The sequence below is a fragment of the Ixodes scapularis genome, unplaced genomic scaffold (assembly GCF_016920785.2).
Source record: "Ixodes scapularis isolate PalLabHiFi unplaced genomic scaffold, ASM1692078v2 PGA_scaffold13__105_contigs__length_92229423, whole genome shotgun sequence".
In the NCBI taxonomy this organism is placed as follows: Eukaryota; Metazoa; Arthropoda; class Arachnida; order Ixodida; family Ixodidae; genus Ixodes; species Ixodes scapularis.
This window is the reverse complement of record NW_024609839.1, coordinates 49,577,771-49,594,996: the sequence shown is the minus strand read 5'-3', so window position 1 is coordinate 49,594,996 and position 17,226 is coordinate 49,577,771. Positions and strand designations below refer to the sequence as shown.

Here is a 17,226-nt window from a genome sequence, read left to right as displayed (position 1 = left end):
TAAACATATTTTTCGGCTTCGTCATTCGCTGAGCTGCCTCCGTCAGTTGCAGTGATTGGCTCTCCGAGTGTTGTGCAGGAAAGTAGACACACGGGCATTTTTTTAAAGTGTAGGCCATGACCGCCGCAATTCCTGTTACTTGCCGTAAGAGCATGATAAGCCAATGAGAAGGCGACGCGAACGCGGCGCGATAACGCTATCGCATTCCTTTTTTTTTTTTTTTTTTGTGCGTGATTAAGTTAGCTTGCGGTGGCAAGCGCACAAAGACAACGAGCGTCGTTACGAGGCACTTTTAACGCCATCGGATCGTCGCGTTCGCTGCGGCCGGCGCTAACGTGAAACAAAGCACACTAAAGCTCGCGACTTTTATGTATTGAATACTAGGCGACCGTTTACCATGGTTATTAAAACAGTGGCTAGGTGGCGCAAGCCGCCACAGGAAGAAACACGTTTCGTTGTATGCATCCATTCACATAAAAGCGGACCGGACGATATACGGTACTCGGCCGTCGCTGAAGAGCTGCCAAACAGTTCGACCCAAAGGAGACCACGGCTGGTCCTCCTTCGAAACGCGAGAAGGCCGGCGGCGAGACTTACGCCCGACCGTGACGCCACGACGTCGTGCGTGACGTGACGTGATATTGTGACGCCAGGTAACGCCACGACGTCAGAGCGTACCTATCAGCGCTCGGCATTTAGAGCGCCTTTAAGATGTCGCAGAGATAAAAAAAATTATTTTAGTTTTCACTATAAAAAAAAAGATTTCAAATGCGGAAACATCTGCGTAGCCGTTAGGCGAATAAACGCGGCAACCCAATATTCGCGCATTCGTGTAAAAAGAAAGCGGATATTGCGTCATTTATCCGTTTTTCCATCGCAAGTACGAGGCTTTCGAGCTCTCCACTTTTTCAACCAGCCCCGGGAATGAAGTGGTGTTTCTCACAGATGGACAACGACCCCGGGGTATTTTGTAACTCACTGCATTATACACACGTCTCCTGTTTCACCCGGAACATTAATGCTTAATTATTTATCTATTCTTCGCATTCCGCTGACCCAATGGATGGTCCCAGCAGGAAGGGTAAAAAGAAAGGAAAAGGAAGTAAAGAAAGGCAGCAAGGCTTCTACAAGATTACAGATCAAGTTAATAAAATATTCCTGAAAAAATATAGAGTGAAAACGTCGCGAGAGCCTGTAGATATGCACACCGTTACTACACAAAAATATAAACACATAAAAGAAAAGCCCTCGTTGGCTTATCTCCATCTTATAAATCAAAATCATCGGGACCATCGCCGCTCTTGCGGCACACTCCGGTTGCAATTAATCGCTCCGTTCCCGGAAACTTGCACCTCCCTAGGGACCGAGAGAACCGCGGGTCGAGTGACTGCGACTTCCTCCGCCAGCGGCGAGAGCAAAGAGGCCATCGCCGTATGAGGCCGTAAAATTAAAGCAGGACACATTTATAGACGCTTGGGCCGGTTTACTGGGCCCGAAATGTGAGCCACATTAATCGCATTCGTGCACTTTAGGAGCGTCGTGTAGCGTTATTTCTGGGGAACGTCGAGTTAAGTGAGAAATGAGGAAAACGGTAAGCGAGTCTTACTTCTGCTGAGTAAAATTGTCTGGAAGTTGGAACACTAGGTGGACTTTCTCCCCGCGGAGCCAGCGCCAGCAAACCGGCCCTGGAGTTAGTGCGATTTTAAATAAATTGAGACTTTATCCGGTGTCACATAATTTGTTTTTTAGCAAAGGCTGAGAGATTGCGGACCATATGGTAGATGTTGGTTATATAGGATGGCACCAGCGGATCTTCCGCTGTAAAACGTGGCGCAAAATTCCAACATAGGAAGCTCAAACGTTCACCGAGTGCGTAATGCGCACTTCAGTTTTAATAATAATAATAATAATATTACCTATATTTAAAAACAATGTTGAAACAACGCGAACCATGTAAGCTTTCGAAACGTAGTTCTCTTCTAAAAAAAAAAAAGATTACAGCAACAAAGTTGCCGTAATCAAGGCTGGGCGCTTTCGCAAACGACCGAGTTAGCAACCCTATTTACTCGCGGCGCCAACTCCCGATAGGCGCAGCGAGAAGACCACAAAGAGTGCCCTCTGTTAGCTGCCGCTACCGGTAGATGGCGCCACGAGTAACGAGCGCCGCCAACTGAGCCGTCTGCGAACGCGTCAAACCTTGGGAAGTTTGTCGCTCTAACCTCTTTACAAGAAAAGGACTACGCCTTGAAAGTTCACACGGCAAAAGTGACCGGTTCAATCACTGATCTCTATGTCTATTTGCTGGATCGCGTTTGCCCGCTCCGCGAATGCGGCCAGTGGCGGCCATATTTTTCGTAGAGTTATATTACCTCTAGCCAATGTAAAGCTGGTGCAGCCACTATCATCCATCCATGGCAGACAGTTTGTGGCGGTAGTGGTAGGGTGTACTAGAAGGACCGAGTGGGTCGACCGGAGTGCTATTTAGGTACCTCCACATGTGGAAAAAACCGGCTAATCCAAGATGATGATGATGATGATTTTATGGCTGTTCCCCTTGAAGCGGGCGGTTTGAATAGAAATCAGACCTAGCCGAATAAAAACGGAGAGAAAAAAAAATTGCACTACTGTTGCATTCTTCGCCACCAGTCCTCCAGCCTCCTTTTAGTCTTCTCGACTGCGTCGCTGCACTTCCACCTGGGCTGCAGTGTCACTGCAGCGCGATTTAAGTTCGCACTGGGCCAGCACACAGCATCCCTGCCTGTGTCCCCAACTCGGAAGCCGAGGGCTTCTGCCAGAAATTGTTCGTGTGAATGTGCCTCGTCTAGATGCAGCCCGTTGTCTGGCGCCTGGCCCCAATCCACCGGGTGTCTTGGTACGAGACTTGGGCAGGAGAGCACAATATGCTTGCTAGTTTCCTCGGTTTCGCCACATGCCCGGCATGATGTTGATTGTACCTGTTGGTCAAAACGCTGCCTGTACACTAGCGTTCTTAGCCCTCCCGCACGTGCTTCAAAAAGCAGGTAGCTGCCCAGGCTATTATCATACAGGGTTGTCTCTGTCGATATTTCATTTTTCCAGCGGTTGTACACTTGCGGGGTTGACTTTGAGCGGGCCGCCTCCGACCACTGCACAGCCTCTTCCTCGCGCACACTCTTCCGCACCTCCAGTTCCCACTTTTGCTCTGTAGTGGCAGCCACGGGCACAGTAAAGAAGCCATATTTCTTTTCCAGCTGGTACAGTCGCATTCTCCACTTTGTCTGTATCCCTGTCAGGTGTATGTACACAAATAGTCGTTTGGCCCACCGTCCTCGGTCCATGAGTCGCAGACGCCCGTCGTAGCCGATCTTGCTAGCTGCTTCTCTGGCTTCAAACGATGACCATCCAAGATCTTCTTGGACAGCTTCGTTCGCCACCATGCCATGGCAGCCTAGGGCCTGCCTCCCAACTTCGCGCTGCCGGCGCTCCAGAATGTCCCTCACGTCTCCAGGAATGCACACAACAGCATTAGCAAATGTTAGGCCAGGGACCATGGCTGCTTTCTAGAGTTCCCTTGTAACCAGAAATCGATTGCAGCTCCGTAGGCTACGCTTGAGAAGGACACTGGTGTTTCGCACGGCCGTCTTTCTGAGGTGGAGATGGTGTTCCGCTAGGTATTCTGGCTTATTTGTGAGTAGAATACCCAGGTACTTATAGGTGCCTTGCAGGGGGATTCGTTCGCCCTTCAGCACGCAGTGACCAAGACGCGGCTCTTCAGGTCCGGCTAGTTGCACGACTGCCGACTTTTTGCTGTTGAAGCGAAGGCAGCGCGCATCCGCCTCTCTACACAAATGACTAAAAGCTGCTGTAGTGACTCTACACTTTCCGCTGTAAGTACGATGTCATCCGCAAAGGTGAGACCTGGTAGCGTCCAGTTCACTGGCTATCCTTTTTCTAAATGGGTGAAAGAGAATCCTACCCCCGACTGGAGCAAGCGCCTCTCTAGCCCCGACACATAGAGGATATATAAGAAAGGAGAAAGCGGGCAGCCTTGTCGTAGACCTCTTGTTACAGTCACTTGCTCCGATTTGGCACCATTCATCTTGTTGTCACCGCGTTACCCGAATACAGACATCGGACGAGGGCCAACCACTTCCGTGGCATGTCTAACTGTTCTAGGTGCTGGAGCAATAACTCGTGAGGTACACTGTCGTAAGCTTTCGCAATGTCAAGGAAGCAGCACAGGAGTTTTCTTCCTTCCTTGCGGGCGACCTCAATACACTGGGTGATCGTAAAAATGTTGTCCTCCAGTCGGCGACCCCGACGGAAGCCTCCCTGCAGCTCCGTTAACACCCCATTCTCCTCTGCCCATGCTGCCATGTAATCTTTCAATATATGTGCGAAGGCTCTGTAGATGGTGGAAGTCACTGTAAGTGGCCGATAGTCCTGAAGATGTTGTCGGTTGCCTCCTTCCTAGGGACCAAGAGAACCCGACCAAGCCTCCAGTCTTGGGGCACGGGTTCTGAGCCACTCAAGATTGCACTGAAGATCTCTGCCATCTGCTGCCTTGTCTTCGTTCCCATCGATTCAAGAACCGAAGCCGGAATCCCGTCCAGGCCCAGAGACGTAGACGTCTTCAAATGCGCGAAGGCCCTCTAAGCCACTTCGCTCGTAGCGCCCTCTCGGGCACAACGAGCGAAGCGGTTTGGATTAGCCGGTTGTTATGAAAAACGCGTTGCGTTCCAACGCCAAGATCGTTCCACAAGCGGCGGCGCCGAAAAAACGCTTCGGTCGTCTCAGTCAGTTTTTTCTAGTACACACTACGAAGGTGGCGCTGCGATCGAAGTCGCTTGGGTCCACCTGATCGCTTTCCACCTTTTTAGGGGCAACTGAAAGCATGAGCGGAGCCTGTAGCTCGTCCCACTTGTTCCTTCTAGTACACTCTAGTAGTGATGGCAGGCTGCCATAAAAATAGCCGCGGGTGATATTTCGTTCTTGATCGAAATTGTTCGACGAAACATATTGTTGAAACCCGGCGTGAACGGTAGCTTGATCTTTGAGGACCAGGTGAAAGTTTCATGAAATCGCAGCACCGGGGAAAAGAAGCACAGCACGCTTTGAAAGTCGCATCGAGGGAAGCATCGAAAGCAGACGCCGGTACGCTGTCTGCATTCGATGCGAGCTGCGCTGCTTTTTCCCGGTGCTGCGCTTTCGTAGAACTTTCGCTGGGTCCTCAAAGATGGGGCTACCGTTCACGCCGGGTCTCAAGAATCTGCTTCGTGAAACTTCAATAAAGCACGAAGCACATTCCACGGTACTGTGCACTAGACCTAAGGCTATTTTTATGCCAGCCTGCCGCCTTTGCGTTGTCCGCCATATTAGTATGATGACTAGAGATAATATAACTCGACCAAAAAGATGGCTGACCGTGGCCGCATTCCCGTCCATAGGCGGAGCTGGTCAAACGCGATCTAGCAAATAGACATAGAGATCAGTGGGTTGAATGCACAATCGGTGAGAGTTTAAGCTTTCCATGGGCATGGCGCCGAATTTATCGGCTCGTTTTACAGCGGACGGTCCACCTGTGCCACCCTGTAAATCGTGAGTGACATCTTAAGAAATGAAGGACGTGGTGGGTACCGAGCATCTCATTGGCGCTCAACAGCCAATAAGATGGCGAAAGTATCTGATATGAGTTCCGAAGAACGAATCGTGAAACCAGAGCGTGAACATGAGGAGCCGTAAACGCTATATGTTTCTGAAGCTGCCATTGATTATGATTAATATGACTCTCTCACTCGAAAGTTTCCTCTTTAGGCTATCGTTTAGGGTCAATCATTGCGACATAGAGGAGGAAAAAATGAAATTGTAGGACGTCAATACGAATATCATTTGCAATTGGGCGGAGTCATCGACAATGATGTTTACTTCGTCGAAATGCAAGCACAGCTAACCCTCTGAAAATAGCAAGTCTTCGCTTGCTCGTGATAAATTTTGTTTGTTTCTGAAAAAAATAAAAAAAAAATATATATATATATACATATAGTCGATCCCTGCGTTCAGCGTCTGCGAAATTTTTACAATACTCAAGCCGTGATGCACTACTTTCAAGTGTTGGTGACAGTTCAGTGGTAAATATTAGTACAGCATTTTATATTATTTTTTTATTATCAAGTGTGGAAGCGTTAACAAAACGAGACGGAAAATGAAGCAAAGTATTATCGCGGAATAGGAAAATATGTCAGACTACAAAATCAATAACAAACAGCAGTTTTTTATATGAGAGTTCCAGAAGTCCCTAAACGCATTGAACAAAAGAAGTTTTGGTCTTTTATGAATGCTATGTAGGATAGAAGACGGATTTATTTTCTAAAGGCGCGCAAGATAAAAAAAAAAGAATAATGATAAAAAAGAGATAGTCCTACAAGGTACGGCGATTCCTTCGCTCGAATTTTCCGGACGAGAGCAGCTGTATAAAATGGTCTGTAAATAAAGAGATTTGCGAGGATCTCTGAAAATGAAATTATGATGTAAATGAAGCGCCCAAATGACGGCGAGTACGTGGAAGTTGAATTCATCATATGACGCTCAAAAACCTGTACGTTCTTCAAACCGCCTTTGAAGTACGCGAGCAGGAAGTTCGGTAGAAGTAGCAAACAAGTGGGAAAAAAAGAGTAGTTTATTAAAGAGTAAAAATTTATCTATTGGTATCGTGCAAAGAAGAAAGTAAACCTCTCGAAACATATGATAAAAAAAGGCTGTCGGATTTAAACCTTTTTTATTATATTTTGTTTTAATAAAGAAAGCCTCTAAAGAAGAGCGCAACAGCGCGTTGAGGAGAACCTGCGTTTCTAGCACCAAGCATTCTGCCCGCTCTTTTCAGGACATTTTAAGTTCATTTTATTTTACTTCATCTATTATACTTTTGAGCCGCAAATAGGAATTTACCATGGGAGAGTCAAAATTATATAGATGTAATTCTAGAACAAAACAAAAAAATGCGGGTTGATTACAGCCTTTTGCGCGAGTCATGCAGACGTTAAGCGCACTGTTCTCTCCCAGCTTCCCTACAGTCCAGGGTTCGCATAATCAGATTCCAATCCTCGAAGGCGTGTTAGAATATCAAAATAAAGAATGTTCGCGAGCAATGAGGAAATCATCAAATGTGTGTGACGGCAGCGGCGCCCCCAGTCAAAATAACTGACCATTTCGATCCGATAATATAAAAAATCCCCCCCCCCCCTTCCTTTGCTTGACACATTAGGGTAATCCGACGTACGGCACATGAAATAGTGCACACGAGTAAAAGTTAACACGGGTGTTTTCACAACGAAACGAAAGAAGAAAGAAAGAAACAAGAGGACAGAGCCCGTTTCGAGTCTGTTTTAGGTACGTTTTATCCTTAGTCGCGTGTGTTCGTTTTCGACTCACAATGATCAATATAATAGGTGTCTGAAATAGCTGCTATTGATCGTAATTAATATGACTCTCCCACATGAAAGTTTCCACTGTGGGCTACAGTTGAGAGTCAATCACTGCCACATGAAGGGGGGACAAATCAAATTGTAGGACATAAATACGATACCATTTGCAATTGGGCTGAGTCATCGGCAATGATGTTTACACCACAGAAATACAAGCACAACTAGCTCAAATGCAGACGGGAGAAACCCTACTATTCCCTGCGGCGCGGGGTGCAATGTAGGATGGCCCCAAGGTATCCTGGGATTCTGGAAAAATAATTTTTAGAGCGCAGCTCTTAGGGCCTGTTTCAGGCTTGAGCGGTGTCGGCGTAACCGCGAGCCCTCCCTACCCCCCCCCCCCCCCCCCCCCCGAGGACCTCGGAAAGACCTCGGTTTCCTTCGGGAGGACCTCGGGAGGACCTGGGATACCTTCGGTGACCTCGGAGAGGGAAGGGGGTCAAGGTCAAGTGACTTCCCGAGGTCACGTGACCCTTCTCCTCAAGTCACGTGACGCCCCCTCCCCGAGGTCATTGCCCCCCCGTCCTGAGGTCACGTGACCACCCCCCCCCCCCCCGAGGTCACATGACCCCCACCCCCCGAAATCACATGACCCCCCCCCCTCAGTACCCTTCCCTCTTCCTCCTCAAGAGCTGCGCTCTAATTCGGGGTTACAGTGAGTTGTAAAAGGCTTTCACTTTTTTTTACGCCCACTTAACAAGCTACCAACTGAACAAATTCAGCCAATGCAATTTAAATCGTTGGTCAACATTTATAAGTTATGTGATCAAAATCATTATAATTAATATAGCTTCTTTTTTTATATTCATTAAATTAGTGTTTTCATTTGAACGTACTGGCATGGCCGCAAAATGAAGCAAGGTGGTGACTGGGGTGAGTTGGTAAGCATTGTACATGGCGATAAACAGCGAATGGAAGGCAAAGACAAGCTAGAAGAAAATAAACAGGACAGGCGCTGGACTCGCAACCACAGACCTCTACTATACACTCCGTGCGGGAACTATAGGGGGCGCTTTGAAAAACGCGCGCAGCGCCGCTAACGGAGGAGCTGGCGTTCGACTGTGAGGCGCGTTCAGCAGCCTGCGGCGTCTTTTTGCATGCCACGCTGTGGCGGCGGAAGCGCGCACGGACGAAACTTTTGCTTTTTGAGCCGATAAGTTCAGGATGACGTTGCATGAGTGCTGGGGCAGAAGGGCATTTAGCTGTTCTCTACTTCTTATATATTAAGTTTGAGTCGTTATTAGGGGTGATTTCTCTAGTTGCGGCCGAAAAAGGAGTTGGAGCAATTTTCCGAAAAACAAGACGGCCGGAAATTTATTTCGCTCGTCGCTGTAAACCTAGGACTGCTGGAGTGCCAAGTTTCTTTAAGACAACAGGTGGGAAAGTTATGTTTCTAACGAATAAATAAATAAAGCTGTGCGGGATATCCAATATTGGACCCAAAATGTTATGTTATAGCGGGCTGTGCAAAGTGCAGATTTGGGCACACAGGTGCTTGGACTTGACAGTAACATGACACAGCACTTATTATACAAAAAAAAGTGGCATAGGGAAACCAAACAAAATTTGGTTTGGGCGGGGTAACCCAATGGGAACCGGTTTTGACCATGAAAAGGCTGTCAAGAGAATACCACTGGTCGGGCGAGTTGGAGACTTTAGAGGTAGGAAGGGACTAGGGACTATACTTCCAATTGAAACAACTTTACGAAAGGTGGTTCCAAAGCCGAGAAATACAAAGTTGTCGGCCAACACACGGTTTGGCCGCCAAGGGCTTTTGCGGTCAGCTGTTGTGTAATAACCTGTTATGCGAGGTGCTGATTTTCGGCGCACAGGTACTTTGACATGACCGTCAATTGGCACGACACTTATTATAACAAAAAGAGTTGGCATAGCGAAACCAGGTGGAAATTTAGTTTGGGCGGCGTAACTAAATGGGAACTGGCTTTGACCGTCAAAGGCTGTCAGATAATACCACTCATCGTGGGAGGTGCACACTTTACAGGTAGGAAGGGACCAGTGCACAGTACTTCCAGTTCGAACCACTTTGCGATAGGTGGCTCTAAAGCCTAGAAAAAAAAATGTTGTCTACAGAACTCGGGGTGTCAGCGTTTCCACATTCAAAAGGAGGCTGATCAAGAAAGAAAGCACACCACATAAACTTCCATACACAAACGTCGATTCTCCAGTGATTCCGAGTTTCATTGTTATTTTCTTTAGATTTATATTTGTCGCTTTTTTTACCGTTCGAATCTTTCTTCATGAAGTAGAGATTGCGTGCCATATACCAGGGTACCCTAGGCACAAAGCAGACCTGGAGCCTACTTCGTACCCTTCTCGATCCGACCAAAACCAAAGTCGAATCGAGCAAAGCACTGATAAAACTTCTGCACTCCCTGCCCAGAGAGGAGGGAGACCGGCTCTGGGAAACTCTAATAGAGCGGTATATCGCCGCAGGCCCTAGACTCGAGTACCCATCGTACCCGCACAACGAAGGGGATATCCCTCACCCACTAGACGCTGATATAACCGAGCAGGAGGTCCGGAACGCTCTCCAGAACATCACTCGAAACACGGCCCCAGGCAAAGATGGTGTTACGTACAGGTTTCTTAGGAACCTGGATGACGACTCGATCTCAGCACTGACTGGATACTTTAACCAAGTATGGACCACTGGGGAGCTCCCCAAAGAGTGGAAGCGTGCAGACATTTCGCTAATCCCCAAGTCAGGCAAACCTCTATCACTCCAAAATCTCAGACCGATCTCTCTCACCTCCTGTATTGGGAAATTAATGGAACACGTCGTGCTCCGTAGACTCCAACCGCATCTAGAATCGATTGGCTTCTTCGCTGATTCAATGTACGGCTTTAGACCGAATCTCTCCACTCAGGATGTTCTTCTGCAACTCAAGAAGGACATCCTAGATTACCCCGGCACGGCTCAGACCAGGGCCGTACTGGCTCTGGATCTTCAAGGGGCCTTCGACAACGTATCGCATGACACCATACTCGAAGGCCTAACCCGTGCCCGATGTGGGAGACGAACGTACAAGTACGTAAGTTCGTTCCTCAAGGACAGGATCGCCACCCTAGGGATAGGAGACCAACGCTCCGGTCTCATACTCCTCACCGGTCGAAGAACCCCTCAGGGCTCGGTCCTCTCGCCCACTCTCTTTAACATCGCCATGGCGGGGCTCCCCTCGATAATAAACAACATCCCGAGAATTCGACACTCACTATATGCCGACGACATTACCGTCTGGGTCGAGAGCGGCTCGGACGGAGAGATCCAGGACGCGCTGCAGACGGCTGCAGATGCTACCCAGGAGTACGCCAGAGCGGCCGGACTGTCTTGTGCTGCTGACAAGTCGGAACTGCTTCTGATCCATGGTATGGCTAAGCAGAAAATCAACGAGGAGATTACTGTCTCCATCGACGGCAAACCAATACCGAGCGCAAAAAGACTCAGAATTCTAGGCCTCCAACTACAAACAGACGCCAAAGCGTCGTTTACTGTCCAAATGCTGCGCAAACAGTGCCTACAGATTGCCCACTTGATCCGAAGAGTCAGCAGCAAACGTAGAGGACTCAAGGAGGGAGACACAATTAGGATAGTTCAGGCTCTTCTGGTGAGCCGCATAGACTACCACTCGCCCTTCCAAAATTTTCGCCGAAAAGAAATTGACGCCCTTAACGCCAGTCTTCGCATGGCGGTCAAGACGGCCATCGGCGTCCCACAACACACGTCGACCGAGCGCCTACTCCAACTAGGCCTTCACAACACGATAGAGGAGCTGACTGACGCACAGTCGATTGGACAGAGAACCCGGCTCGGCCGAACTAAGGCCGGCAGGGCTCTACTTCGAAGACTGGGCTATCGGACTCCGGCATCCTCCCTTGACGAGGGAGGGCAAAAACCCGCGCCTCCGGCAATCGCCGCGAGAGTTCGGGTAATGCCCATCCCCAAGAACATGCACCCGCAAGTCAACGGGGGCAGGAGACTCGCAAGGGTCCGGTACCTACGTAGGCGATACCACGGAGACCCTGACGTACTTTATACGGACGCTGCTTCCTATTCTTCACCGATTCTTCACCCTCGAGTGGCAAATGCATCGCGGTGTGCGACTCGGACGGCAGGAATGGAACTTCGGCATCCCTGAGGGGCGCTCCATTCTGCGCTGAGGCCGAGGAAGCGGCGATAGCTTTAGCCATATCGACCACCCAGTATAGAGCAGAATTTGATTGCAATACCACCGTTACCATCATAACTGATTCTCAAGCCGCGTGCAGGGCCTGGGCTGGAAACTTGCTTTCTTCCTGGAGCAACCAAATTCTATCTAACCGCGATCACACAAGACTGCCTCTGGTCCGGATAGTCTGGACACCCCGCCATGCCTCCCTCCCCGGCAACGGGAGCGTAGACGCCCTAGCCCTCGGATTAACTATCCGGGCTTTGCATAGGGAAGGGACGACTGTTGGGGACAACACTAGCCGCGAGGACGAGCAGGAACGCGAAACACAGACACAGCACCTAGAAACCTTCAATCATGTCACCGAGTACTACCGCTCGCAGCGCAAAAAGTACCCCCCAACCCACAAGGACCTTAACAGGCAAGAGGCCTCCGAATGGAGAAAACTCCAGACTCACTCTTTCCCTAACCTCCTCCACCTTCATCGATTCTTTCCTGACAGGTACCGGAGTGTACGCCCGGGCTGTCAATCCCCTGAACCCTCCCTCTACCACTGTACTTGGGCATGTCCTTCCCCTGTCGGGGTAGGACTCATGCCCGTTCCTAACCCCACTACAACCTCCTGGGAGGCCGCTCTACTCAGCTCACGCCCCGAGCGGCAGCGAGCGCTGCTCGAACGGGCTAGACGGGTAGCGGTGGCCTGCGGGGCCTTGGACTTGGGGACCTGACCCGGGGGGCGTCATTACTGAACATACTGAATTAAAGTTTGTACCACCACCACCACCACCATCAAGTAAGTAATTTAGGACACTGACCGCCAGCCAGGATGTCCCCAGGAGGAACGCACCTTGATAGTCCATCAGGGCCCGTTTGCTCGAAGCACTAACCGCGGCTAAAGTTAGCCGCAGTACCTAGGAAAGGGATTTTGAGATCACGTGACTGGCTCGGTAGGGATGCGGGGAAACATGGCGGTGCCCCAGTGAGTGAGCGCCACTCGCTTTGGAACTAATATGTCGTTGTGGTTGCAATATCGGGCGCGTTAGTCAGCAACGAATGGTGCAGAAGGCTTTCGCTTTGCCTTACCTCACTTAAACCGCAAAGCATGGACAATGACATCGCCTCATTTTTTAGATAGTGTTTCGATCCTGGGCACTCCTAAGCCTAAATGAACGCGATAATTGTCGGCATAGCAACGTTTTTGGAAAGCGGATTGTTGATAGCACACAAAAGCAGACGGCGTCCCAACAGATTTTTTTTCTAAATTATCCAAGCACCGAGGTGCATGCTACGACTGTAGTTTCACGCGTCGCACGTGCTGGCGTCTGCAGTAGTAACCGTTCTAAAGCAAAAAGTATAAAACAAATTTTGCCTTGCACGCGCGTTCGTTAAAGCCTTATTGTGATTTTTTACTTCAAATCTTTTATAAGAGGAAAGCCAGCGCGCGTGAACCGTACAATTACACTTCCAGCGTTCTCCTCGCGATGCTTGGACAATTTAGAAAAAAGTCTGTCGGGACGCTGTCTGCTTTTGTGTGCTGTCAACAATCCGCTTTCCAAAGACGTTGCCATGCCGACAATTATCGCGTTCATTTAGGCTTAGGAATGCCCAGAATCGAAACACTATCTAAAAAATGCAGCGATGTCATTGCCTATGTTTTCCGGTTTAAGTGAGGTAAGGCAAAGCGAAAGCCTCCTGCATTATTCGTTGCTGACTAACGCGCCCGATATTGCAGCTACAACGACATATATGATAGTTCCAGAGCGACCGGCGCTCACTCACTGGGGCACCGCCATTTTTCCCCGCATCCCTACCGAGCCAGTCACGTGATTTCAAAATCCCTTTCCTAGGTACTGCGGCTAACTTTAACCGCGGTTAGTGCTTCGAGCAAACGGGCCCTGATGACATCCGACGTCCTCAGGAATACGGGTTCTGAGCAGAGCGCAGATGCACCCGAAGCATTTTCCAGAGACGCGCTCGCAATCTGAACCTCGCGCCACAACCCATACCTTACTTCATAAAAAAGCGTGCGATGCTGTCAAAAAAACGCAAACTCGTTTGCACGTTTGTCCGTGCAAGCTAAGCGGGTTTATAGTAAACGCGCAAGTTCACTATCCAGTGTTGCAGGCTAAACAATAATAACAAGATAGGGCAACGCAGTAATACCAGTAACCCACGCCAGTGCTAAACACCTAAAGCCTGGTTCAGACAGTTGCGTTTGGCTGCAAAAAAGCAGGACATCCCTGCTACTTATATTGTGTACCAAGATGATTGATTCCTTGAATTGGATTCCACGCTTCATACGAAGCACATATGTGCCGGTGACTCGCTTTTGGTTTTGCAGTCAAACGCAAGTGTCTGAACCGGCCTTAAATCTCTTGGACAAAGCCTGGGTACTGTTAGTATCGTAGCGCGAGGCTCTGGCCACGCGCTACTCTAAAAAATGATTCAGCTGCATGTGCGCCCGTCTAATGTATTTCACGCGGAGCCTCCAGACAACAATCGTTGTACTAACGTTCTACTCTCCTGCCATGTAGAATATTTTTGCATTGTAGTAGCCTATGTTTTTTTGCGCATATCCGGCCCGGTAAACTTCGTATAATTTAACGTCCTCAAATCGTCCGTCGAAGTTCCTAATGTAATCCACACTCATGACGAACTGCCTTTCGTCAAAGACGAAATCCACTAAAACGTTCATAGCTTACAGACAGGATCGACAGGATGAGCGGTCACAGCGACGAACGAGTGACGAATCCACCGCGGGCGAAAGCGTTGGCGTCGTCAGCGAGGTTTCTGATCAAGATTGTCGGAAGTCCTGCTTGTTTTCTCCCTAGCACTAGCGGTTTCGCTTTTGCAGCAAAACCGTTTGCTCGTGAACGCGGAAACTTTACTTTTCCCCGAAATTATATAGCTTGACGTAATACTCGCAGGCTCGTACCGTCAAACCTTACATCCCCTGACTGTTCGTCTGTCCGCACGTCAAGGGTTCCTGACGGGCCGACAGAGACATTCGATGTGCAATCAGGATCGCCACCAAAGTATCTTGATGGCATTTCGCGGTTGCCGTCTGCTACCAGAAAGCCGATAAACGCAGTCTGACGGTCAGGGAGACTGCGCTTATCGGCCGATCAGAGATGCTTGACGTATGTATAAGCCAGGCACGGTTGGCTGTCCATTAGGAAACACTGACTGCCCGACAGGATTCCATTGGTAGATTTTTCAATCGGGTCATCTCCTTTCTTCCTTCCCTCTGCTTTCTTATGTTACGTGCTGTACGCTTTTGGTGCCATTCACAGTTTCAAGGAAACTACAAAGCACAAAAAGAAGAGACGGCTACCCGACGATCAACGTAGATGTATAGAAAAACGGACCTAATTTTACCATGAAAAACATGTTATTCGAAATCCGCCCGATTAGCACCGCTCAGGCTACCACGATGGACCAATTATAGGGACATTAGGAAAACTGGGCAGACGCGCAAAGAAATTGGAATCCCGCAGCTAAATATAGTCTTGGTGTTTCATCTTATGTGGTGTTGATTATTTTTTTTCAAATCCTACTTTTTTATTAGAGAGATATGTCCTAATGTTTCAGAAAACGAAAAATGTTTACATGTGCTGGGATTGCCTTCTTTTTTTTTTTTCAATATATATATATTTTTTAACTATAGCTTTGATGGAACAGAATAAAAAACCGCCTTCAGGATGTCGTTGTAGGGCTGCGGCGGTCGACAAGGGCACGATGTGTAGCCTGATATTTCGAAAATTAATTATTCCAAGCTAACTAATTACTTTCTTATATATTAATTTCAGCCGGTGCGCCTCCAATCATTACTTTGCAGCCCTTCTAAATAATTGATTATAGTCCGTTATGATTGACAAAAAGAAAAAAAAATACTTCAGTCTCATTAGAGTAAAGAATCTCAACTCTGGCAGCACTCAAAGGACAAAAAATATGGCCGCTCTATTTTGATTTATTGATCGAACGGTCATAAGAAAAATCGATATTAAAAAGAGAATCGTTTTGTTTTCATGACGTTTTTTAGGTGCGACTCTGATTAACGATGCGACGTCCCGCGACCTGACGTCGTGCGACGGGACCAAGTAGCGTCACAGAGTCGAGTCACGGTGTCGAGTGAGGTCACGTCAGTTGCCACATGTCACGTCACACCGTGACGTCACGCAACATGACGTCACGCAACACGACGTCACGCAACATGACGTCACGCGCAGTGGTCAGGCGACGTCAGGGTGTCAAGTTGTGGAATCGTGTTACGCCATGTTTCGCGAAATAGGTCACGTGACTCTGTGACGTGATGTGACGTGCACTACTACTTCACACACAACGTTACTAGCTGCAATAACGTTTTGAAGACTGTGGCGTTTTGTGACCCTGTGCGCTGTTTCGTCATGGGTCACAGTGACGCCACGGAGGGACAAGAAATTTGAATTTGTTCTGTGAGTCTGCAATTCAGCCTTATGACACAACATCCTAATGCGTGTCCTCGATATGATGTCAGTGTGCAACGTGCTTGTCGAGCATTTAACATTATGAGTATACACGTATTTATAATAAATTATACGCAAAAATTCTGCAAAATTGTATAGATATATAGTATACGGCAATATCCTTTCACATTGTTCTTTATCAAAGACGCATTTTCTATAAATACGGCCACAAGGAACTCTTGGGAACTTACCAGAGGAGAGGGAGTCTTGTTTCATGTCTAGAGTTATGTCCAAAGAGGCGATGATGTCGGCGCAGGGCTTTCGAAGCACCTTGCCAGCGGGCGCAGGGGGCCAGCAGGTGAAGGAATCCCAGACTGCACGGCAGTAAAGTCTGCCAGATGACGCAGCTCCTGAAACAATTAGAGGGTCCATATATGAAACCGTGAAACAAATCCGGCTTGAATGTGACGCACGCTGCACACGCATACTGATACAAGTGTTACGCAAGCATACTCGCTTGCAACGCCACCGAGACAGAAGCCTCTTTGTTGTGGTGTAGATGCAGGGATAAATTTGTGAACCGATTATTGCATGTCTCTCCTTCTCAAGCTTTGATGACGTAGTGGGGGAGATCAACCCAACGGAATGTCAGGGGAATGCCGAGCCCTCCGCAAGCTCATCGGTTGTACAATTGTACTTCACCCCCATAATGTCCAGCTGGCTAAAAAAAAAAAGCACCAGCAGAGTTGGAAATAATTAAGATCGAAAAAAAAAAGATTGCTTGACGAATTCTCAATAAATTCCAAGGCACCAAAACCTCCGCAGTCGGTAGAATTTCAGGGTAAACGTAAACCATTCTGTTCATTAAAATTACACAAAACAATTGACTTCGCGAAAGCGTTTGATCGCGAACCACATAACCGGTTGATACATAAGCTGGCTAAGCAAAACTTATCCACAGGTGTTGATAAATGAATTAAGAACGTTTTGACTAACAAGCCCAAATCAGTTGTGATGAACAAACGCCTCTCCTCCCCTCTCCTCGTGACGTCAGGTGTCCCGCAGGGGTCTGTACTGGGCCCTGTGCTCTTTCTTATGTGCATCAATGATCTTCACTCTAACAGCGAATCTTGCGCT

General features: G+C 48.3%; 1 protein-coding gene across 1 annotated transcript in view; it reads right to left on the bottom strand.

Moving 5' to 3' along the window:
• The window catches only part of LOC120842316 (corticotropin-releasing factor receptor 1-like), a 177,943-nt gene that overhangs the window by 35,149 nt on the left and 125,568 nt on the right, over positions 1 to 17,226 (bottom strand). Inside the window, exon 2 of the mRNA XM_040213379.1 lies at positions 16,341 to 16,499. Within this exon, the coding sequence (XP_040069313.1) occupies positions 16,341 to 16,499 (159 nt within the window). The remainder of the gene's footprint in view (positions 1 to 16,340; positions 16,500 to 17,226) is intronic.